General features: G+C 41.8%; 1 protein-coding gene across 1 annotated transcript in view; it reads left to right on the top strand.

Annotated features, from left to right (window-relative positions):
* lars2 (leucyl-tRNA synthetase 2, mitochondrial) overlaps positions 1–24,320 on the top strand; it is a 54,419-nt gene extending 30,099 nt beyond the window's left edge. Inside the window, exons 8-21 of the mRNA XM_034698169.1 lie at positions 2,323–2,430; positions 5,706–5,865; positions 6,345–6,449; positions 6,808–6,923; positions 7,033–7,316; positions 13,107–13,205; positions 15,132–15,269; positions 15,359–15,462; positions 16,036–16,215; positions 16,420–16,589; positions 17,389–17,466; positions 17,564–17,675; positions 20,139–20,266; positions 23,939–24,320. Of these exons, the coding sequence (XP_034554060.1) occupies positions 2,323–2,430; positions 5,706–5,865; positions 6,345–6,449; positions 6,808–6,923; positions 7,033–7,316; positions 13,107–13,205; positions 15,132–15,269; positions 15,359–15,462; positions 16,036–16,215; positions 16,420–16,589; positions 17,389–17,466; positions 17,564–17,675; positions 20,139–20,266; positions 23,939–24,118 (1,962 nt within the window). The 3' untranslated portion in view covers positions 24,119–24,320. The remainder of the gene's footprint in view (positions 1–2,322; positions 2,431–5,705; positions 5,866–6,344; positions 6,450–6,807; positions 6,924–7,032; positions 7,317–13,106; positions 13,206–15,131; positions 15,270–15,358; positions 15,463–16,035; positions 16,216–16,419; positions 16,590–17,388; positions 17,467–17,563; positions 17,676–20,138; positions 20,267–23,938) is intronic.
* The last annotated feature ends 1,523 nt before the right edge of the window (positions 24,321–25,843 follow it).

Genomic DNA, 25,843 nt, shown 5'->3' with positions numbered 1-25,843 from the left:
AGCTGCAGCCCTGCTGCTCTGCTCCTGCAATCAGACCCCTGGACGCCATCATTTGTAGCCCAGCGTCTCCAGACTGAGGAGAGAGAGAGACCAGTAGAGTCAGGGTAATGCCACAAAGCAGCCTGGCTGGCTGATTAGAGGTCTGCACATTTTCTGCTCAGAGCAAAGTGCAGGCCTGCTGCAGGGTGAAATTAGCTCCACTGGACTTTTTGAATCAGCCACAGAAAAGACAGTTCATGCATTTAACATGCAGTATGTGCATATAGGCATGCACTGCTAACCTACAGGGGCACAGAGCTGTTCTTGAGGTGCAACTTCAACAAATGTTTAGATTTGTTCAATGTTTTTTTCTGTTGATCAATAGTTTCAGTCGTATTCGTGTCTTTTAGCAAAGCTAATAACTAATAACATGAGCAAAGTACAGCACAAACACGTTTTAAGTTTCTGGTTTGTACTGTTCTGAAATAAAATCTAAATCTAAACCTGCCTGGGGAGTGTGAAATTTATCCAAATTCTCTCCTTTGCTTTAAATGATTCTAACATTAACAGTAATGGTAATCACTGTGATTTCTATGAAACCTGATAAACCCTGCAGGGACACCAGTTTAATCTATGTGTCAAATTAGCTCTTTTGATTAAAAACACCTGTTTATCCACAGTCAGGTCGAGGGTCACCCAGTCACCCAGCGCTGAAGTCACCCATGCTTGTCGGTGTCAGAGGTGTGAGCGGAGGTGGAAGCTGCCTACTGTGACAATGTGCTCCTGCATTTCTAATTTTCTCTGACGAACAGAGAAGTGGGAAGGAGGGAAGGAAGAGGAAGGTGTTAGGGAAAAGAAGTGAGAAAGACAGACGGAGAGAAAGGAGGACCGTGTCAAAGCAGTGTGCAAAATAAAAAAGTGCTGCACAGTAATTGGACTGTGATTTCCTGCCCGCGCTCATGTTCGAGCCCGTTAGACAACATTAACTTCAGACAACATTTACTCAGTGGCCATCACTTCAGCTTGGCAGGTCGTTCTGCGCTGTTTCCTCATGAATCGTAACCATATTGTTTCCTGCAGGACACAGACGACTGAATATTATTACTAAGATGGATTTTTACGGAGTGGGGCGAGCAGGATGCAGAATGATCACGTGGCATCATCGCAGAGTTTTCAATTTCATGCATAATCACACTTGTTGCACTCTGGCACACATGCTGCTCTAACGTCTAAATGATTCACAACTCAGAGTATTATTCAGCTACCCTGTTACTCAAACGTCAACACAGATTTAGAGATGTGTTTGTATCATTTCATCATAAACATGTCACTTCAAGGCCCAAATCACTCATCCTCTGTAAAATGAAATGCTCTCTGTGTTTTTGCATAATGTTTTATTTTTATCAGACATGCACTTGATGTCTCTTCCTCTCCCTCACACACGCAATCTTTGGTTATTGCTATACCGTGCTTTTTTCTCAAGCTTTTCTTAGTTTCCATGGAAACTCCTGTCCTTGTTGTACATCTTTTGGTGTCAAACTATTTTTTCCAGTTCAGGAAAGTAAAAACATTCACTGCCTTTCTCTTTTAAGTCATCATTAGTCGTACATCATTGCTCTCCTGTTTTTCCTCTATTGGTGGTTGTGTTTGTGTTTCGTCTCCTCTGTCACGATGACAGCTTCCTTTCAGATTTTGGTGTCTTTTCTTTCACTCTGCGGTGAATCCATAACTGGCCCACACCGCGATCAAGCTGCTGATGACTGCAGCCAGTGTTAATGTTTGTATTGATATGGCTGTGATGAGGGCCGGCATGCAGAGCGGCACAGCAAGGGGGAATTCTGGGTAATAGTTTGTGACAGACTGAAAAGAAAATAGAGAGTTGGAACATCTTTGGCCTCGGCCCAGCTGTGGCTTCTTGGCCTGAGCCTCGTTGATATGCATAGATTCTTTTAATCATGCAGAAGAAGTGGTGTTGTGTGCATGTGTGTGTGAGGGTGTCCGTGTGTGTGCACTTTGTAGCCGATTGCTTTGTGATATGAGGGAAAGTGGGGCGAGTGGAGGTCAGGATTTTTGAAAATCCCTCTTTGTCTACATAATGTGACCTGCTCGGCTCTGCAGCTTTGTGAGAATAAATTGGCTCTGCTTTCAAAAGAGGCCACACTGAGTTGGAGTCGATTGTGTTATCCCACTGTACTGTAGACAGCCACATACTGAAGTGGAACCTGTTGCCACCTTAAGCAGAAAAACATTGGGGGATGGGTTCACGGTGAAGGAGAAAATTAGCCCTCTCCAAACTTGCACAAAGTACTTAAGTTGTGTTTTTGTTTCTGTCTCCTCCTGCAGCCTCTCCTGGACGCTCTTGCAGATCTTCCAGAGTGGTACGGGGTCAAAGCCATGCAGGCAAACTGGATTGGAAAGTGCACCGGCTGCTACTTTGATTTCAAACTAAAGGTGAGTCTCAGCTCTCACCCCTTCACTCGCTTTTTATTTATTCATCACTCTCGCTTTCTTTCAATCTCTCGACTTTTTCCCACCCAGTGTTTCCCCGTCGCTCCCCCTACATGGTCTCTGTTTTTCATCTCTTTCTCCCCAGACAGCGATTGCTTTCTTTATTTCGGATTCTCCGTTTATTTATGTATTTCTGTAAACCTCAAGTACCCAAACATAAAAGATCTGCTCCCATTCAGTGCAGCGCATTCATATGCAAGTGGCAATTTACCAAAACAGATGATGTAACAGATCAGCTTCTATTGAGTCTTTTCAGAATCATATTTACAGATTGTCACTCGTCAAACCGAGCTGTCAGAGAAATCCCACTGAGAGCCCCATGAGAACCAGTTTAAAATCTTTCTCTTAAAAAAATTATCTGAATAATTGTTACTAAAGTCAGTCACTTAATTGAACAAGTTTTTATATTTCTAGTGTAAAGATGGTTAGATCATATAACATACTTTTGTAGGAGTTTTTCTTTCTTATTTTATGTTAACATCAGAATAATCAAAGTTAGAACAGGGTTTGTGAAGTTCATTTGATAGCTATCTATGTTCCATCCTCATGAATATTCATTTGATAATCTCCTGTGGGGGGCTGACGACATGTAGTAATACAGATATGTCCTCTACAACATGACATAGGCTAATTACCCAAGAGCCTCAACATGAGCGTGATGTCTATAAATAATTAGAAGATTAAAGCTCTTTGCATGAACTTGAGGTGCTATCTAATGATTTTTGAGTTTATCTATTCATCGTTAACCATCCTGTTATGTTAGTTTCTCTGGAACAGCAATAATGTTCCTGGGTCAATTTGACCCGGGGCAGATTCAATTATTCAAAAGTGTCAGAACCCCAAAAAATCCCAATAAACATAATTTTTTTAATTTAATTTTTAACTCCATTACTAACCATTTAAATCAAGATTTAGTCCATTGGTGTTTTTTATTTCTCACAGATCATGGTTCAATGAGGATAACTCACTTGTTTTACATTAAAAATCATGTTAAAACTTTTTTCAATATACATGGGAAAGCCCTAAAAATAAATACAATAGTTTTACATGACACAGATTTTTGTTTATTTTACTTTTACGTTTTATTATATTTTATTTTATTTTTTTATGAAGTGATGAATAAGTGAGAAATTAACACAACTCATCTTCTGTCACATGTTGCCCAGATTTTTATGCTGCATTTAGCTGGTTTGGAAGGCATATATTGCCTAAAATAGACTTTTCAAAGGGTCAATTTAACCCACAACATAACAGGAGGGTTAAAAGAAAGAAATAAGGTGATACCATAAATGGTCTTCACAGGGTAGCTGACGCCACATAAATGTCCTGAAAGCGTATATCTTAATGAAATACTATCAAAACATAGCAGCTCCAGTCTTAGTAGCACTGTGCTGTTGTAAGTCCATGGATTGAGGTGGAATTTTTACGTCTTTCATCTTTCCATACATGTTCAGTGCTGCACAGCAACACAGAACTACACATATAACAATAAAACAAGCACAACCACTCCACAATGAAAATAAGATCAGTTAAATGCAGTAAATACAGAATGCCGTCACAAGGAGGCGCTTTATTACAAAAATCAAACAAAGGGGTATCAATACTTTAACCTATGCCAACAAGCTCTCGTACACAATGCCAACACACTGATAGTTAACATTTAATATGTTTACTATTTTAACTCTCTGTGTTTACTGTGTTAACATGGAAGCATTTGCTAAGTAGAGCTGCAGCTGCTACAGCCTCAAGCAGATCCTTGATGAACTGCGTTTTTTAGCACTTCTGCATTGGACTCATATTTTTAGACCGGAGGTTGCTGCTTGGTCCCACCCCTTCTTTTAACCAAAAAAACCATTCAACTTAAAGATAAAATGAGAAAGATTTCACCGGTTTACAGATTAAAGCATACCATCTTGAGTTGAATTAGAGCGAACACTTATTAAAAAAATATAATGAAAATATAAAGAATATTTAGATTTTAAAGTTTAACCTTTACCCCGTCTGTTAACATAGAGGAGGTGTGGTTTATGACCTTTATTGCAGACAGTCAGCAGTGAAAGCTCAAAATCCTTTTGCTTCACATTTGGGAAGCTGCATTGTCATCCATCTTTTTATGCAGTCAACACAAAAGTGGTGTTGATCCTTCTTGTAGATGTTTATACACTTCATTACATAAAAAATATTCAGTAGAAAAACCAAGCGTCAAACTCCAGTCTCAAACTATGAAGCCCATGCGGAAGTGTTATAAACTGCAATTCATTGAGAGTCCGCTTGAGGCTGGCTGCAGAAACACCAGAAACCACATAGACACCAATTCAAAAAAGACGATCTTTGCAGCATTAATAAACATGTTTACAGCCTGGTACAAAAAAATGGCTTGGCCTTACGTAGCTAATCTCTCTATCGGCACACACTGTATGGGGGTGAATTTTTTCTAACCCGACGGTTCAGAAGATATAAAGATTACGAGTTTTTGCCCAAATAAGGACATGACTGACTTGACTCCCGGACGGGAACACATAGCTGTTGGCTAGGAGGCTCAAACCCTGCCTCTTTACGTCACACTCTGCCTGGTTGAGTTCCGCATTTCCAATATGGCCGCCGCCACCGATTGGCTTCAAAACAGCACTCAGGAAAAGATGGGTGACGTCACGGATACTACGTCCATTATTTATACAGTCTACGAGAAGAACACATTTTTGATTTAGATGGTTCTAAACTGTAGTATATAAAGTTTAACTTGATTAATAAAGAAAAAGATAATAAAGAAAAAAAATCAGTTTAGAAAAATATTTACCTCTTACTCTTATCATGTTTGTCAGTAGGCTTTCTAAAATATAACAGATTGTATTTTAAAAGCTTGTGGTTGAATCTCAGGTAGCTTTTTGTTATGAGAAAAATGTAGTTTAAAAAAAAAATCAGGTAAAGTAATAGTTTTAGAGGTACAAGGTTTCTGCTTTACACCTACATTATGCAAATTGATGGTTGGATTGGGTCAGAACTGACTTGCATCAATTACTCTTACAAACCCAAGGATGCTATGCTGCCTTTAAGTGTTAATATTTCTAACAGTGACTGAAAACGTTCTCTTTATAGTCTTTCTTGCACACAGAGTTATCAGATTCTAAATTCACTAATTTGCTGGAGGAGCTGACAGGTTCTCCCCATTAGCGCAGCTGTTTACATGGACAGTGACAGTTCCCTCTTTAATCACCCAGGTGAACGGAGAGATGACAGGGGAGACCCTGTTGGCGTACTGCTCCTCTCCAGAGACGGTGTTTGGAGCAGCTTTCCTCGCCATCCTGCCCTCCCACAGACTGCTGCACGGGAGCAGCTCCGTCCGCTCTGCCCTGGAGAAAAACTTGCAGCCAGGCAGAGGTAATCATCTTACAGTTCTCCTGGTCTGTGTTCAGGACAGGTTGTCTCTGTGGCGTATGGTTTCCTGATTACAGAGGACAGACCTACAGTCCAGTGTTTCCTTATCGGCAACACAGCTTGTTATTTTTTCATTCAGATTGCATGCGGTCAGAACTTTGAAAGGCCCTTTGCGAAGATTGTGATCCTTTACACCTTTGTGTTTTTCATGTTAAGTACAGCCTACCTAAAAAAGAGGTAAAATAGTGAAGATAAATCCTTTAACTGTCGGGCATTTCATTATAGATTTATTCTATATTTGTCCACACATCCTCTGTACGTTTTTGAATGTCATGGTATGGATGTAGGGTGTTAGTAGTCTGTGTTGATTGGGATTCCCTTGAGGTGTTCTCAGCCTCAGTGGTGAGTGATTGTTGATAATGAGCCACCAGGGGAAGCAGCTCTGCCTCCCTCACATCTCCCCTGCCCCCCCTGCTCTTCAGACTGCCTGACGGAGGTCACCGCTCGAAACCTGTTCACTAACCAGGAGGTCCCTGTGGTCATATCACACAGAGAGGCGTTTGATGGCTATCTGGATACTGTGATTGGTGAGTTATTGGTGGGGGTGGTTTTCACTATCACATCGAAATGACAGCTGGTAATGATAAAAGCCGTCTATGTGTGTCTCTATGTGTTAGTCGATTTGCTGTGAAGAAGTGCAGCCTTATCATAATTAGTGTTTTGAAAATGGCCCCTTTAATGTATATATGAGCCAGTGTTTCAGATGTTTGTCTCACAGTGAGGAGGAGGTTAAACTCAAGGGACAGATAACGCAACATGCTTAACATCACCTCAGGGTTTTGTTTTTCTCTCTCTCTGGAGATCACGTATCTGTGTACCTTGGTAACTCCATGTTTGTTTGTTGTTTTTACATGCTATATGTTTTGCTGCATTTGTGTATGTCAGGTATCCCGGACTGCAGTGAGGAGGATCTCTCTGTGGCCAGAGCTCTTAACCTTTCATGGACCACAGTGCTACAGAGTGAGGAAGATGAGGCACAAACCCTGATCAACTCTGATGAGGTCTGCACAGTCAATACTGACAAACACACTAAAAGATGATGTATTTGAGTCTAGTACTGCTTCTTTATAGAAAAAATGACACATGTTTCTCTCATTTCTCTGTCTGCAGTTCTCAGGCCTCAGCAGACAGCAGGCATTTGACTCCATTACCCAGAAGGCCAGAGAGCAGAAGGTCGGCGGTCACCTCACCAGCTCCAAACTCAGGGACTGGTTGATATCAAGACAGCGGTATTGGGGAACACCCATCCCTGTGGTGCATTGTGGGTCTTGCGGTCCAGTTGCTGTCAGTGAGGATGAGTTGCCTGTGTCGTTACCAAAGCTGCCATCGCTCACAGGAAAAGGTGCATCGCCACTGGATGCTGCTCACGACTGGGTCAACTGCAAATGTCCCAGGTGAGAAGACTGAGAAGTGTGTTTCAGTTTGGAACATCAGATGCTAACGAATCTGTCGGTATTAAAACACATGCTGCATGCAGAAACGCACAAATGATGCGCATCAGAGTTACAGATCAGTTGCAGCTTGTCGCTGCTCGGGCTATTTGCTTCCATTGAACTTAGGCACATGCAAGCTGTCTGCATATCATCACCCTATTAAAATAATAGCCTATGTCATTTTTTTGAGTTTTTGGGAAACACAAAAAACCTTACCAAATACAGAGCATATGATATTTATTAATCAATTCAATTAAAAAAGACCTTGACAGTGGGTGACTGTTGACATACATAGAAGGTTGTGTGTCCATTATGTAACATTAAAGAATAAAGTGGCTAAAGCCAATTTTCGAACATTCTAGTGCGACTTAGGCAACTTTAAACCTGGCTTAAACTGCCCTTTCATTCCATAGTGCAAACTCAAAACTGAAGTTACCCTGTGTTAAATTAAACAAATGTCAGGTAAATCAAATTGGTCAGGAGACAGTCCCTTTCCTCACTTCTCCAGGTTTTCTTTGCTGGCTTTTTTTTAACGTAACCCATTTCCAACATCCAGTTTTGACAACTTTTTGAAACCTGACTATTAACTGTCCTTTATTTCCATAAAGCAAACTCAAAACGTAAATAACTCTAACCTAAATTGAACAAATGTCAGGTCAATAGTAAACCTTATCACTCACCGGTAGAAACTGATTCAAGAATCATGTTTAGAGCTTCTTCTGCACTTTAGATTCTGTTGCTTCTTGAAGCAGCTGCCATCATGAAAGCTTGTTAAATTGCCCAAGTCAGACATTTCATCCTAAAGAATCAAACATTTTGACTTAGGACAAGAATAAAATGGCCTAAGTCACCCTCTTGACATAGGCCATTGTCCTATAGGGCATAAAGAGCATTATCGTTTCAACTAAGGATCAACTAAGCGATTTTACCAGAGGTGGGCAGAATCATCAAGAGATGATTTAGGCAAAAAACTCATTTTCGTCAAAAAATGGCCATTATTTTAATAGGGTGACGATATGTAAAAATAATACTGACTTGTGACATCATTGCTCTATCTTTATTTTTCTGTGATGTAGCAGGTCTTTTGTATCTCATTTGTTTAAGCTTTAATACTGAATACAGCTGCAAGCTCATTCAACTCAATCGAGCCGTACATTGACTTGCCTGCTGTTGTTAATAACTGGTGTGTAGCTACAAATGACTCTCTCTTTAAATTGATTTAATTGGGAGAAGCTGCTTCGTGATGTAATGCTCCCACCCAGCAATGATTCAGATTTTGTTTTAAATGGAATTCAGGGAAATGTGTTTGTTTACAACAAACTGAAGAACAGCCTTGGGATAGTGTGTGAAGTAATTTTAATTTAGAGGCACCCCAAGACTGAAACCATTAGAATCATCACCATATGCTTCACAAATAACCAAAAGCTATGTTTTTCTTTGGCATGTGAGCTTTTAAGGAGCAGCTGTGAAGAAAAAATAGTGTAACATGTTGAAAATTTGCCTTTTTTTCCTGCCGAGGCACTAAATAAACTGAAGGCTTGTGAAAGAAAAGAGGTAAAAGAAAGAGGGATTCAAACTGATCATTAACACTAGATACATTTCATTTTTAAAGCTTTTTTCCTGCAAGATAAAACCCATTGAAACGGTTTAAAACCACCCTTAAAAGATTTCCTGTAAACATACCAAAACATTTTCTGTGTTTACATTCAGAGACACATTGTGTGTATCCTTAGGATCTAACAAACATGGTAAATTCAATCTCACAAAACATGTGTGAACTTTGTTTACATCCATGTTTACAGCCTGGAGGGTTTTCTTCACTGCCTCTGTTAGCTCAATAGTGTATTTACAGACATGGTAACACCACTTGTCACCTGTTACCTGTGTGTGAATTTGCACAAATAGGGCATGAACCCTGAACAACAACAAAAAATACACTATGTCAATAGCTGACACAAATTCTTCAGGAGAGTTAGAAGGTAAAATCACTGATGCGTACATGCTGATGGAAAGTAACAAAGTATTATCTCATTGAAAACAGTGTCAGGGTGAAAAGATTGTGAATCACTGATTCCAACAAATAGTTTTGGCAAATAGAAATGTCTGTGTGCAATCATTTTGGTATTTGAATTTCACCAAACAAGTCCCTGCCTGCTCCGGTAGCACTGAAGCATGGGAGGATCAGTAGCCCCGTTCAGATGTGTGATGTTGTAAATAGGATGCTAAAAGAGTGGAGGATGTGTCATTTCTCTTTTCACACAATAGAAGCAGCCGGGGAAATGATCCTGTCCATTACGGTCTAAGTGGAGAATTGAATTATGCTGAAACCCTCTCCAGTGACACCCTCTCCTCAGTACTTCCTGTTTGTCCTCAGGAGACCAGCACCGGCAGAATGAGCAGAGGGGACTAACAGGTTTACAGGAACAATGAGCGTTGGGGGCGAGCCTGTGAATTGTGTGGTTAGTGCTCTGGTTCTGATGAGGTTACGTAATGAGTGGGATCAGTGACAGGAGCAGCATGAGTTTATGATGATGAAGGTTGTGTAAGCCAGCTGTACAGCGAACACATTTACCATTTAGAAACATGCACAACACATGCACACACTTCAGCCTAACCTTTAATACTAGACTGCATAAAAACATTTAGAGCTCCTAATACTGACTACCTGCAACAAAGATCATGAAACCCACCTTTGATGCTTTATATAGGAGTATAGCCCATGACTGACAACTCTTGTTTACTAATATGGCTTTTGTAGTGTCATATTAAAAGTGTTGAGGGGGACTAGTGAGAAAAAACATAACCAACACTGTGGTGACCAGCACCTTTAAGATGTGTCTGCCATGCGTCACGCTTACACTCACACTCACACACCTATAATGATTTCTTTCAAATATGGCGGGTTCGACTCCCATCCTCGACCATTTGCTGCATGTCTTCCCCCACTCTCTGCTCCCCACATTTCCCGAGTCTCTTCAGCTTTCCTATCAAATAAAGGCAAAAATGGCCAAAAATACAACTTAAAAAATAGATGCGTATTTGGCACAAGTTTGCCCCAAGCGGCAACTTCCGGTCTAAAAATATGAGTCCAATGCGGAAGTGCTAAAAATGTAGTTCATCGAGGATCCGCTTGAGGCTGACTCCGGAAGTACCGGAAACCACATACACACCTATTCAAAAAAGTCAATCTTTACAGCAGAATTAAACATGTTTATAGCCTGGTACAAAAGACGAGTGTAGTCCAGATAGCTCATTTCTCGATCGACACACACTGTACGGAGGTTGAATTTTTTTCTAACGCGGCAATTCCAAAGATATTGAGAATATGAGTCTTCCAATGAGAGGCACAGCTGAGTTGATTGACAGGCGGGAACACTGTAGCTGTTGGCTAGGAAGCTCAAAGCCCGCCTCTTTACGTCACAATCCCTAGATACGAGCACTATGGCTGCCGCCGATGATTGGCCTCAAAACAGCGCTTCAGAGACAGATGGGTGACGTCACGGATACTACGTCCATATTTTATACAGTCTATGGTTTGCCCCAAATCCTAGACGAAGAGTGTTGAAGGTTTGCCATTCTCCCAAACCTTTCGCCAATCAAAACTCTTCATTCCTCCACCATGTTAGCCACAATTCTCCTCTTGTCTGTGGATTGGAAACTCCTGGACAGGAGGTCTCACTCTGATTAAAATCTGTACACAGATGGTGACTGTGTATCTAGATTTACATAGACTGAGAAAGTGACTCTGGCGGATTGGAGGATTTTTGTTATACTTTGGCCGTGCTGCCGGTCGTTTTGCACTTATGATTCGTCTTATAAACAGTGGGGAAAATTTAAAGGAGCTTTGTATGTGTGTTCTTTTGCTTGCGTTGTTTGCTGTGTAACGTTTTTGGTTCAAAGGGGTAAGCACCTATTGCAGATGCTATCTTGGCTTCACTCTTCACATCAGAGGGAGGTAGCAAGTAACCCATCATCCATCTGTGAATGATTTGAACATGTTTCAGAGGAAGAAAGTCTCCTCAGCCGGCGCCTACAGTTCCCCTCGCTGACATGGGAATCCCTGTCTGAATGAGACTAATCACCATCATGGCATCATGTTGATTAAAACAACGGCCCACTCAGTCGCAGATGGCACAAGTCATCAGATTGTGTTCACTCACTTTCACAAAGCAACCATAATTCCCCCCATCAGCCGTGATTGATGGCTATAATCGCCCCGACGCCGTTATCTCCTCTCCCTCCGTTGTCAAGTGTCGGAGGAAATTTGTTCCCTTCACTCGTCGACCACATTCAATTAAAGTTTGAGAGCAGCACAGACCGATGAGAGATGCTTTTATTTGTCCTTGAGGAAGTCATTTCCTGTGTGCACATCTCATCTACCTCTCTCTCTGCTGTGTTATAAATTGGCCCGCGAACTGAACCCTGTCACAGCTTAAGCCAGGCTGGAAAGGTGTGTGTGTGAGAGTGTTTCTTCCTTGAATTCTCAGGTAAAGAGAGAGAACAGCTAGTTAGCATGCACACACACAGTCACAGATGGAGGGCTGTTTTCCATGGGAGGAGAGCCTTCTTGGAGTGGGCAGCTGCCTCTCCTGCTTCATCTGTTTGAGAGCCTTTTGGCTCTTTCTGGCTCGTCCTGCAAACACACGCACACTTCACTCTCTGCTTCCTACAGGTCGCTTCAGATGTGGTTTCCCACTTTTGTTTTTTAGGCGAAGAGGAGGGCAAACTCCAGAGAGGGTGTGTTGTCTAATCTGATCCTCTTTACCAGCTGTTTGTCAAATGACCACTACCTGGCCTCTGATTGGCTGATCTTCTGTGAGAAAGGAAGTGAGACGCTGATTTTTTTCTGACTAATTTACTTTGTTTTACGAAGCTTCTCTTTCTGGATTATGATAGAAGGTGCTTTTGTTACATTACCGAATTTTAATCATTCAAAGTAACACCTGGCCTCCAAATATTAACCCGCTACACCTTAGCCTTGTTGCTAGGCAACATTCATCTCTTACCTCATCATCCCAGCCTTGTTACAGCCTGCTAGGTTGGTCGAGGGTTTTCGCCTCTCATTGTGTCTGTGTTGGTGAGTGTGGGATTGAAACGTGAAAAAAGGACATCCCAGGTGCAGGAAACAGAACCTGCTGTGCTGCACAACGTAAAGCTCTGAGAGTCTGTTTGTCTTTCTGGGACAATGATTTTAACTCTACCGAGTCTCATTATAAAGTCAAATGGAGACGCTTTCAGTCTTCCATTTAGTCATTTCAATCAAATCAGAACAAAAACACTTTCCTGAAGCTCTCATTTTTTTCTGTGTCTTTGCGGATGTCCTCCTCTCCGCTGTGAGAGTTGGCAGATTCAACTCACGTACTCGAGTGCTGTTTGGCTTGGATAGTGAAGGGGCACGAGGTGGCATTTCCAACACAAACACACGATCATGTGCTCAGCCTGCCGCTTCGTTCCCTGTTAGCTCAGCCTGTTAGTCGGGGCACAGGAACACAGCTTTGGTGCCAGTCTGGCTTCATCTGTGCTTCTCTACAGGGACATGACCTCCTACAGCCAGATGGAGCCAGCTGCACACACTCACTCACACACACACACACACACACACACACATACATACACATCACATTATGTGGTGTTTTAGCTAAGCATACAAACTGGGACCGCTCATTTGTTCGCTTTCTAATTTGTCCGCCTATTATTGATTGTTGTTCTGCCTCTGCCAATACTCTCGATGTCTGTCTCTCCTTTCCTCAGATGTAAAGGCCCAGCCAGGAGGGAGACTGACACCATGGACACATTTGTGGACTCTGCCTGGTATTACTTCAGATATACAGACCCTCAAAACCAGCACAGGTATGATCAGCCTCCTCTATAATGTCACTTTGCTGTTTTAAAGTCGTTTAACTCAGTGAAAGCACCATACTCAAGACTTTTTATTCACTTTGCCTCCTACATAATTTTTACTTCATGCTGGGACAGATTTTTCAGCAGAAACAAGTTTTATTTACACTCTTGTTTGCTCAAATTAAAATGCAGTGAACAGAAGAGAAAGCAGTGTCTGAAGCAGTGGGCGGATAAGCAAATGTGTCTGTTTTTAGATATTTAAAAAATGCTATTTTCCCTCCTATAATCTCTGCTACAGCGATAAAAGATGCTTCATTTCACATGTACTCCGCTCTATATGTGCTGCTGGAAAGTTACACTCAAACACATAATTATGCTGCTCACTGTAAGATCACCCACTCTCTCCCACTTATCTGTTTCAAACATGCATATACTGCCTGTGTGCATTCTCTTTCCACAAACACACACACACACACACACACACACACACACACACACACACACACACACACACACACACACACACACACACACACACACACACACACACACACACACACACACACACACACACACACACACACACACACACACACTTGCCTGGAAGTTGCATTTCTAGCCAGCAGAGATTACGAAGCCGTGGCCGTCACCTGCTGGGATGGTAGCGATAGCCTGAGCCTTACAAAAGAGATTAATTTCCCAGTGGCCTGACCTAGCTGTAAAGCTGCTTTATAAGGAAGGGGGACTGCTCTCCCCATCACTTTTCTTAGCCGGACAGATTATGGAACAACAGAAAAAGCAATTACGCTATTTGTGCATTTCAGTTAGCCTGCTGAGCCCTGTCTGTACGCGGACAGGGGGACAGACGATGAGAAACGATGAAATGAGCAGGGAAGAGTTGGTAAAGTAGCAAGTAAGAGGAGTGAAATAAGAAGAGGATGTTTACTGGAAGAGATTATGTGTGGTTATGTATTACAGTTCCCTGCTGGCCTGACGCCAACAAACAGCCAAATTTATTTCTCAGCCTTGTGAGTTCATAACTTCGTTTTTTCCCCCGGTTCAATTATCCCTGAGACACCATCATCCCAGAGAGGCAGACAGGTGTGGAGGAGAGTAATGATGGTGTGAAAGGTGACACACAGAGATAGCGGGCTGCCCTAAAAAGCATCATTAGGTGGAAATCCCGGCCCCTGCTGACCATTGTGCCGCTCAGGCTAAACACATGCAGCTCTGCTGCTCAAATCTGAAAGAGGCAGCCCGGTCAGTTCATCTCAGGATATACCTCCCTCCACAATGACTGTAAACACCAAGAGCTGAGTTAAGAGGAAGCCTTCAGAGGTAGATCTGAAACAGACAGTTCTTCTGTAGGGTTGTTTTTTAGTGTGTGGAGCCAAAGAGAGAGATGGAGAAGCATCAGGAGGTTTGTGTTTGCTTGTTCCCTGAATCAGATTCATCCTGCCCCCTAGAGGACATGTATGAACATGTTTATACAGTACACAGACAAGTGACAAAATGCTCCATAGAATATTTTGTATGCTGTTCAGACAAATGTTCATTCAGCTGCTGGACTCAAATAATATATGACTAAAATCTGTTTTCACTGCAACATTCAAAATAAAGTGACGCAGACCTTTTCATGGAAAACATCTGCTCCAAAGATTTCAGCATCACAGCGACAAAGAAAAAATTAACAAACAATTGTTGAAGAAGTGAAAAGGGAAATTAGAGTAAGAAATGGTTTAAAATGAAACTCCATATATGACTAAATAAATACTTACTTCAGTAGGAGGGAAAAAGAAGCACTCTGCACATTTAGTCATACTGTGCACATTTCTGCAGCTCCACAGGACTGAACTCTTAAAACAGAGCATTAAGGTTTGTTTAGCTCCAGACTGAGGCCTGATTTAACTTCATACTTTTCCTCTTTCTCTCCAGACCCTTTGAGCGCCACCTGGCCGATCACTGGCTGCCTGTGGACGTTTACATCGGGGGGAAAGAGCACGCCGTCATGCACTTGTATTACGCCCGCTTCCTGAGTCACTTCTGCAGAGATCAGGGTCTTGTTGGCCACAGGTACAGCTCACAGTATTTTATTATCTACCTCTGCTTTGCACATACTCTTAATGCATATATGCAAATCAACCCAATGTCCTGTCTTTCAGGGAGCCTTTCAGAAAGCTGCTAGTCCAGGGCCTGATCAAAGGCCAGACTTTCAGACTGGCAGACAGCGGCCAGTACCTGAAGAGAGAAGACTTAGACTTCACAGGTAAACTCTACCTGGATATGCTGCATGTTTGTCAGCTTGACATGCGTGTAACAGATTGGACAGGAGAGGGCTTCACTCAATGTGGCTCCGCCAGATAAAACGGCTAATGACAAAAGAAATCAGAAGTCATGACAGCTTTTCACTTTTTGTTTCATTGTATCACACATAATCCCTTCAGTGCTGCAGGTATCATTCGCTCTCTTACTTGGGATTTAAAGCTTCTTCCTATTTGAAGCAGTTAACTAGATACTCGTGTTAAATCACAAAATGTCCTTTTGAAGTGAGGTAAAAGATCGCCTACAACTGGCTTCACTCCAAAGCATTCTTAGCTTTCCTTTGTTTATTCATCAAAAGGAAAGTCTGTTGGTTCACACAGAAGAAGGAGCCTCTTCTTGACCTTGGTGGTAAAGACTCAGATTGAAGACTTACAAGCTTATCTTTCCTTTGTTTGTATTTACAAGAGCCAAAAGCACAACTATGGCACTGCAATAAAAGTTGTTTATTTTGTAGGATCTGCCATTAAATGTGACTTTGATTCAGCAGTCACTGATCTCTAACTCCTGCCTCCCCCAGATAATGAACCAGTGGCACGTTGTGGTGGTCGTGTTGAGGTGACGTGGGAGAAGATGAGTAAGTCTAAACACAACGGTCTGGACCCACAGGAGGTGGTGGAGCAGTACGGCGTGGATACAGTGCGACTCTACATCCTTTATGCAGCACCACCTGAACAGGACATCCTCTGGAACGTGAAGAGTGAGCTAAAAAATTAATTTAAACTTTTTGTACAACATTTAAAATTCAGAAAAGACGCCAGATGATATTAGTTTTTGATATTTAGCTTCAGTCGTGATGAAATGTTTCCAGGTATCAATTTCAAACTAAGCTTTTTCCTCTGCAAATGTCAAAATATCGTATTATACATTTTTTTCCTCTGTTTCTTTGTGTTCACCACCTCAGAGGACGCCCTCCCTGGTGTCCTGCGATGGCAGTCGCGGCTCTGGCAGCTGGTGACGAAGCTGAGAGCGGCTCGGCAGCTTGGAGGCACTCCCAACCCCTCTGTGCTGAAAAAGAAAGAGCTGGTGGAGACCGAGAAGATCTGGGGGAACAAGAACTACGCTATTCAAGAGGTAGCAGCCAGACAACCTCTTTGGGGCTGCCATTATTTAACACTCAGATATTGAAAGAGTTTCCTCCAGTAGGGGTCAGTAAGTGGGTCATATTCAGAATCCAGAGTTTCCTCAGCAAGTTAGTGCTCATGGTCTGTTATGAAGATGAGTCACATTGTTGCATCTGTCATCTTGTTTTCTGTTAAATTTGATGTCCCTACAAGCACCAGTTGGGGATTTTTTTGTTTAAAGGTGCAATGTGAAATATTTCATCATCTAGATACTGCATGGTAACTGTAAGGTACATTGTGGCTTATCACAAGGTCCAACAGTACAAAGCCCTGAGGTCCAGCCTTTCTGTCCACAGTAACCTGAAACCCCAAGAGTAGAGTGAAGGAGTGAGGCGATGGAAATTGATTTTAAATCCACTCCGGTTCCTTTCACACTTTATAAATAGCCTCCTTTGGCTGCCAGGTTTGATTCTCTCTCCTCACCTTGCGGCCAGTGCTTTTAAAGGACCTCAGGCTGTTTGCCAAAGGCCCCTAGAGCTGAAGCCGTCCTTTGATCTGTCCCTCCAAAAAGCCTGGGTGATCGACCTCCTCTCTGGGGCCCTTCCCAAATGGGTTCCGCTTCCCAGAAGGCTAAGCAGTGGGATGTTGACTCTTTGTATCTTCAGCTGGTACACACATTGATAACAGGAAAGGAGCCTCCTCTTTGGGGCATGTTGTTGTTTTCTAATAATTCTTCACAGACAGACTCAAAAAGTACTTTCAGAGCCTGCTCCTCAGTCATCTTTAATGACTACCTTTTTTACTTTCAGGTGACATCTCACTTCACAGAGGACTTCCTCTTCAACGCAGCCATTTCTCGCCTCATGGGACTCACCAACACCCTGAATGTGAGTGTGCTGTCCTTCAATACTTTGAAGGAAAATATGTCAAATTTACTACTAACACCTTGAGAATAACACTTTTCCTCCCTGTCTGTGTGCTCAGGGTGCAACAGTCAGGGTGGTGCAGCACAGTGTGGAGTTTGAGGAAGCTCTGGCTGCACTCATCATGATGACAGCTCCCATGGCCCCTCACCTGGCCTCTGAAGTTTGGGCAGGTTGGTGACACACAGATCATTCCTGAAGTATGAGCACAAACAGTCAGGAAAATTGTTAAACAAGGGGAAAGTGTTCTGCCATCATATGACAAACCTGGAGTAGAACCTCATTATGGATGACATTACAGCACTTTGGTTATGGCACCACTATATAGCTGCAATTTTTTCTCCTAAAGTTATGTTTTTTGGGGACATTTCTGCCTTTATTGTATAGTCAAGCTGGAGAGGGACATGGAATGTGAGGAGTGGAGAGAGGGGCAAGACATGAAGCAAATGGTAGAGGCCGGGAGTCAAGCCTGCGACCACTGCGATGAGGACTATAGCCTCTGTGTATAGGGTGAGCGCTTAAACTGCTAGGCCAAAAGACCACAGCTGCATTGGCTCTTAAAGTTTTAATTCAAAATCTATTTATCACGCAGAAAAATCAATTAAAGACATTTAAGATTTAACTGTTTTTTTTTCAGTGCAATAGTTGACTGATCTTCAAGTTTTGCAACTTTAAAATCTCACCATCTAGCAACTTTTTCTTTCAAATTTGAGACTTTAGAATCCCACAATCTTGCGACTTTAATCTTTAAATATACTCTTCTTCTCCAGCTCTTCTTTTTTTTAAATGGCGTTCATAAGCCATTGTAATCCATTGTGACTCCTGGACACACCCACGACTGTTAGTGGCTTATATCTTTGAGCTCTTACCCAGTCTGTTCAGAACTGAAGAAGCCTTTCAGATGAGAGGTGAAACGTCTTCAAGAATTTCTACCAGTCCAGTTGCCTTAGGGATCAAGCTTTGGATTACCATGACCTGGATGACTGAGAACCTTCACAGACATATTGTAATCTAGCTAAAACGTATTGACAGAGGAAAACAAATAACAGATTGGAAATACAATAATGATATGTCACATTCCTGAAGAATATCTTTAAAGCATTTTAGTCACTCCCCTGGCTTTATCCTTCAAGTGGGAGAGTTTTAGTACAGCAAGCACAACTGGATACATTTTTTGATTGTTTTATTATTTTGCAATATTGATCTTTGTGCAATCTTTTGTATTTGTTTTTTTTTTTCAAATTTAAACACATAAACAGAAAATAGACATATAAGGAAAAAAGAGAAATAATATATTACACCATTGTAAGAAAAAAGTTAATTTTACAAAATAATTACAGACAATAGGTGTTGCAAAATTAATTTAAAATAAATGAAATACCAAATCTCACTACAGTTATATGTTACAAATGCACAGTCAATAGTGTGAGATGGCAGGTTTCATCTTCTTAGAAGAGGTACATTTCAGTAATGTACCTCTTCATACAGGCTTTTTAAATTCTACCTCAAAATGTGGCGCTCATTAGGGGAGCACATGGCTAAATATGAGCATTGTCAAAGGGTGGTACATTTTGAAGACAGCTTTTGAACCACTGTTTGAGACTGACGCAGTGACTTAAGTACGTGAGGTCTGTGGTAAAAATGAGGCCCCGTCTAATTGGTGTAAGAGGAAGTTGCCTCAGATAAACATAATGTTGATGGTGCTCATCTAATACCAGAGAACACCCAGGAGTGAAGTAATCACCAGTCAACAAGTCAGTAATACTGCCTTTTGTACATGTGTGTTTCTCTGTTACATGAAAAGCAATGGAACATAAATTACACAAACTGTCAAACAAAAAGGAAAGCACTTCGGACAACTCTTAACCAAGTGAAGGAAAACAAACAACACAAGGGAAGATCTAGCTCCTCTTTTAGTGTGTTGGTGAAGGCATGGCCCCACACTGCCCTGATCGAGGACATCCTTTGATTGTCGACGGCACACGTACACAAGAGTTCAGCACACAGCTGAGAGAAGAGAGGGTCGGCTGAAACATATTGTCCAGCTGATAGCTGCAGTCAGGAAAAAGCTGATGCATTATCACGGGGAGGAAAGGTGTGTGTGTGTGTTAATGTGTGTGTGTTTCTTGATGGTACACACGTGTGGGTATTTTTTAGACAGGACATAGAAGTAAGTGGGGGTCTTGTGGCCTCTGCTGTTCAGAGTCACGTTATGCTTTTAGCTGTTGCTCCCTTTTTTGTAATTCACACACACACACACACACACACACACACACACACACGCACACACACACTAACACAGAGTTTAGGACAGAAGAGGAAGTTCACATCCTTCCCTCATGCCTCTGGGGAATACACACTTACGGGGCTAAAAATGGAGTGGGTGGAGTTTTATTTGACCCTTTTCTATAAACAAAAATGAAAACACATTTGATCTTAAATGGAAATAAATATCCTAATAAGGTTCTGGTTTGCTTTAAGATATTGTGTCTATTTTCACTAAGAATTTGGCACCCCGCTCTTTTGGCTGAGTTGTATAATGCCAGTTTGAGAGAACATCAGAATAGGATCATGTCTCTGAGGTGTTACTGCAACTATCCTCACTGCTGTCATGCTTCCTCCCTTGTCTCTCACAGGTCTTTGCCAGGTGCAGAACCCCCTCAGCCCTCTCCTCCAGCGGGGAGGAGACATCCTGCAACAGCCATGGCCTACTGTGGACCCCGAGTACCTGGATGCCCCTGACTTTGTAGAGCTGTCTGTACGGGTAGGACACACACACACGCACACATGCACGTTGCCCTGGATAGATTTCTTTAGTTGTGTTGGTTTCTGCCACAGTTGGGACCCACAGCGCTCATAAAACTCCCCAAATTTGGTCATTAAGCTTAAACAAAGCTTTTATTCCACTTAATTACTTTTGAACAGAATGGGGTTTCATCCAGCAGCAGCCCTCTGCTCATGATTTATACATACGCTTTATAAGTGCACATTTTCACACACAGTTTCTCTTGAATCCACTTGCATTTTCTCTCAAGCACCCCACTCCTAAACCCAAAGACTCAGGTCCATGATTAAACTCAGAGTCTGTAATTCCAAAGAGAGCCTATGATTACTGTGTGCGTGTGTGTGTGTGTGTGTGTGTGTGTGTGTGTGTGTGTGTGTGTGTGTGTGTGTGTGTGTGTGTGTGTGTGTGTGTGTGTGTGTGTGTGTGTGTGTGTGTGTGTGTGTGTGTGTGTGTGTGTGTGTGTGTGTGTGTGCGTGTTTATGAGTCTACATGTCAAGTGCTGTGCTTTATGCTAAATACACAAGAGGGTCAATAATTAAAAGCCAGGAACAAAAAAAATTCAGTTCTTCTTGACTTCCTGAAAAACATTTTTTGTGGGGCTTTTTTGCTCATGAGCTCAGTCACACAAATAGTGAAAGCCTTCCACTTGGTGGTGTGTGATGTGTCATCATCAGAAATAAAGGTTTTTGTGTGTGTGTGTGTGTGTGTGTGTGTGTGTGTGTGTGTGTGTGTGTGTGAGAGAGAGAGAGAGAGAGAGAGAGAGAGAGAGAGAGAGAGAGAGAGAGAGAGAGAGAGAGAGAGAGAGAGAGAGAGAGAGAGAGAGAGAGAGAGAGAGAGAGAGAGAGAGAGAGAGAGCACTTTCAAAGGCAAACAGACAATCAAAGAGAGTATCCAGCTGAGGAGTGAATGTTCAGAAAATAAACTTGGATCAGATCCAAGCACCTCACATGTTCATACTGCACCAACAACAACATGCTCAGGAACACACACACACACACACACACACACACACACACACACACACACGAACGCCACATACACGTCAGTCCTCAGACTCATTTAGAAGATAAAAGCTAAAACTGCTTTAATCTGACTGTTCTCCAATAAGAGGGTCGTATCCCTAGAAAGTACCAGCTAATCCCCCCACAGGATCCTGTAATCACCACACAGGATGTGTGGTGACAGCAAAGGCAGTCCGGTGACAGCAGCACCTGTCTTTGGCCTGTTGGATTCTTCCTCTGAACTCTGACAGAGAGGCAAGAAACCACAAGACAAGAAACCCAGAGTGTGTGATGTGCATGCGTGTGTGTGTGTGTGTAATTGGCTTCATTGCTTTGTGAGGACTAGTTTCAGATTTACTTCCTTCACTACCATGCTCACCATTTCATTGGACTATTTGAAGGCAGAGGTTAGAATTAGTTTTTTGTTAGTTAAATCACATCTTTAATCACATACACTACCAAAGTTTGGACACACCTTCTCATTTAATGTTTTTTATTTATTTTAATTATTTTCAACATTGTAGATTAACACTAAATTCATCAAAACTATGAAATAATCTGGTTTTGCCATAATATGGATAATAACAGTAGTCAAATAGGACTATCCATTGTGTACTAACCCTACTTCTGAACAACACAACTGGTGGTCTCAAACACATTAAGAGGGCAAGTCATTCTACAAATTAATCCTTGACAAGGCTCATGTTAATAAGAAACCATTCCAGGAGACCACTTCATGAAGCAGACTGAGAGAATACCAAGAGTGTGCAAAGCTGTCATGAATGAAAATGGGGCTACTTTACAGATTCTAAAATATAAAACATATTTTGGTTTGATTAACACTTTTTTGTTGATAAAATAATTCCATATATGTTCTTTCATAGTTTTGATGCCTTCAGTATTAATCTACAGTGTTTCAAATAATTAAAATAAATACAAACCCTTGAATGAGAAGGTGTTTCCAAACTTTTGACTGGTAGTGTATTTAGAATGTTTTGAATTTTAAAACAGTTTTAAGTCCATGTTAACAATAAAGCACTACATGCCAACCTGAGGATGTACCATAGCCCAGAGTCTTCCCCTATGTTGACTAGCCTGCAGTCAGTGTCACCCATTTAACAAGCGCTGCAGTTAACTTTAAGTTAAGTTTCATCCTCAGGACTGTTCATTTTAACGCACTCCTACATAGAGCTCTGCTGGCTTTTGTGATGTGTTGCCCACTGACATCAGTCTGATGAGCTGCACCTGTATGCTTAGCTCGCAGGTGGTAGCTTAAACTCCAAGATAGATAGATAGATAGATAGATAGATAGATCTTTATTTGGAGATTTGTTGTCACTATCTGTACAAGAATACATGTATAAAACACAAATAAACAATAAACATCCACCCAGCCTCACAACAATCGTGCACATCATCCCACGTATGTACACACTGGACACATTACATGGGCATTTTATTTAGCAGTGCTATGGTCGATGGGACAAAGCTTCTGCCAAACCGGGCTCGCCTACAGTAAGGGGATCTGTATCTGCGACCAGATGGGAGTAGTGTGAAGGAAGACTGAGTAGAGGGGGTGTTGGGGGTCCAGTGTTATAGTACGTGCTCTGCATATGATGGCTCTGTTGTTAAGGTCAGACAGGTTGGGTGTGGGGAGGCGGATGATTTTGGTGGCAGTGTTTGTGGTGCCTATGAGTACTTTAGTGATATTGAATTGAATTCTGTTTGACACAAAGTGCATGCTTGTTTTTGACTTGTCAACATTTTTAAAGTTAATGTGCCATTCAGATTTGCAAGGCTGTTGTTTTTACTTTCCATCATGTTGGCAGCAGAAAGCAGGAAGACACTGCAGCTGCTTCATTACAGTGTGCTGAAAGGGACAAAATAGCGTAATTTATTAAAATAAGACATGTTAACCTCAGACCTTATTTGCATTGCAATTTATTAACACATTTTTGCTTTCTTATTGTTATCTCTCACACACAAACGTTATAATCTTCCCTGACACAGACACACTCACACTCTTGTACATTTAGTCATATGTTTCAGCTACCAGTGCTCGATGATGATGTTGGTTTTCCTTCAGCCTGAGCTCTCTGTTGTGGGCTTCTTTAGCCCAGTGGAGGCAACCTCACTGCCTCTGTCTTCTCTCTAATCACGTACTCGGGTTTGTCCCTGAAGGGAGGCCGGAGCTGAGGAGGCCTCACACACATACACACAAACACACACACACTCACACACACACACACACACACACACACACACACACACACACACACACACACACACACACACACACACACACACACACACACACACACACACTCACACACAGCATCCTTCGAATAAACACCATTAATTTTCGACTACTTTCAGAAGCATGATTACATTCAGTGTGTGCACGCATACACTTGCCCCTAAACGTTACAAGGCTGAGAGCTCCTCCCATACCTACCACTAACTATGTGTTTAGAGGGTTCACTGTATTTGTGGACGGAGAGGTGGAGTCTTTTATTTTGGGAATTTTCTAGCTGTAAGAAGAAGTTTGGGTACAGCTTGGCAGGGCAGAGTGGAGGCTTGGTAAAATGGGAACATAAGTAAATAACTGTGACAAATAATTAATCTATTTATCTCTTAATTCTCACCTTCAGATAAACAACAAGCCATGTGGGAAAGTGACCGTGCCTCTGATGGTGTCCAAAGACTCAGAGCAAGTGCAGAAGCTCGTCCTGGAGAGTGCCCTCGGAAAGAAGCATCTCGGAGATCAAAGAATCAAGAGAGCCATCCTCTCACCCAGGACCGCCCTCATCAACTTCCTCACTGATGAGTGATGTTTGTGCACTTAAACTATTTGATAAATGCCTGTCAACCAGTGACTTAACAGGGAAAGGGAAACAGAAGATTTGAACATTGAGATTCCATAAATAGAGCAAAAGGATAAAGTTGTTTTAACATAACTTCAATGTAAATATGTGTAAAGAGGTTTTATTTATATTTTCCTGTTTTTTTAATAAAAAAAAGATTTAAAAAGCAGTCTGTTTTGTTTTCTCTTTTATTTATCCGCTAACATTTTTCTGCTGGGTCAACACTTGGATGAGTAAGACCCAGATAAAACCTCACTTAAGACCCCACTTTTCCCTCAATCATCTGTAACACCTCACACACAGGATCCCGACTTCCCACCCCTCCTCTCTGCTGTCTGTTTCTGCTTTGTCACCCGGTTTTGATTTACCTTATCAGTGTTTGTCTCAAACTTCTACTGCTGCTTTTAGCCGCTGATCTCTCTTCTGAACAGCACACACTGCTGCTGTTTGGCTTTTGGATGTTCAGCTGTGCTCTGTGAACCCTGCAGTCACTAGATCTGTTTGAAGTCAATGCAGAGCCTGATGTGGTCTGGGTTTTTTTTGTTTTTTTTTTCATCTTGCCTCCATTCAGTCCAGTCCACTGCTGCACTGTGCCCATTCATCAGTTTAGTGTCTCTGTCTCAGCACTGGGTCAACATGACTCAGCCAGCAGAGCAGAGCTGTGCTGGCAGAGCACACGCGCCTTCAGCACTGAAATGTGCACCCGCCTGCCTATCTTTAAAGACCTGGTGGGTAAGCAGTTATATGATATGTGCACACACTCACAGTCCTCACATAGCCTTTAAACAAGATCCACATTCTGTCCAGTAAGTGATCAGTGAAGGAATGTGATTACTTTACAGGAATGAGATTTATACAATAGATTTTTTATCAGAAGATGGTTGGCTTGTGCTTCTTAGAAAAGCATGCTGTTTCCCATTATGTTAGAAATAGAAGATGTTTTTTTTCATTGAAATTTAATTCATGAAAATGTGCAGAAAGAAGTCAAAACATAACATTCCTCTCTGATCCTCCTGACGTTTCTTTTTCCAAACTTCTGTGTTCTATCTCTGACCATCAGGTGACAGGAAACGGCTCGCAGGAGAGACAGAATAACAGGAAAAGAAAGCAGGAATATGAGGAGGGGAGCGAGAGCAAATACTGTATGTGGTTATTCTGTGTATTGTCTCAGATTCTGGGAATCTGATCTCAAACAGATGTCACAACACAGAACAGAAAGTGAGTACCCAACAAAGAACTTCTATCGACCCATCTTTATGTGAAACAATTTCTTTCACACCTTCAAACTGGCTCTGAGAAATAATTACTATAGTCACGGAGTAAGTTTTTAATATCCGCTTCTTTCCTGTTTGAATTATTGCCGAGCAAAAAATAATAATTCTATGTGATTTTAACATTTGAGTCTCTTTTAGATGGGTCTGAAATGTCAAAAAGCACCAAAGCTTCCACATGTTGAATTCATAGATAAGCATATTTCTGACCAGTAAAATTACATCTGAGCTGTTCTCGTGAATTCCCTCTAATAATAATTAACTTCTGTTGCGAGCAGCCCCTGGAGCCATTTAACACTTTTTAGTGTGCTCTGCAGTTTCCATGACGACTAGGCTGATTGAATAGGCAACAGTGCTCCTTTGTGACTCACTTTCTCTTCAGACCACAGTCATAGTCTTTATTACACATTAGACTTACCGC

The sequence above is a fragment of the Notolabrus celidotus genome, chromosome 12, assembly GCF_009762535.1.
Source record: "Notolabrus celidotus isolate fNotCel1 chromosome 12, fNotCel1.pri, whole genome shotgun sequence".
Classification (NCBI taxonomy): Eukaryota; Metazoa; Chordata; class Actinopteri; order Labriformes; family Labridae; genus Notolabrus; species Notolabrus celidotus.
This window is presented reverse-complemented; position numbering and strand designations above follow the sequence as displayed.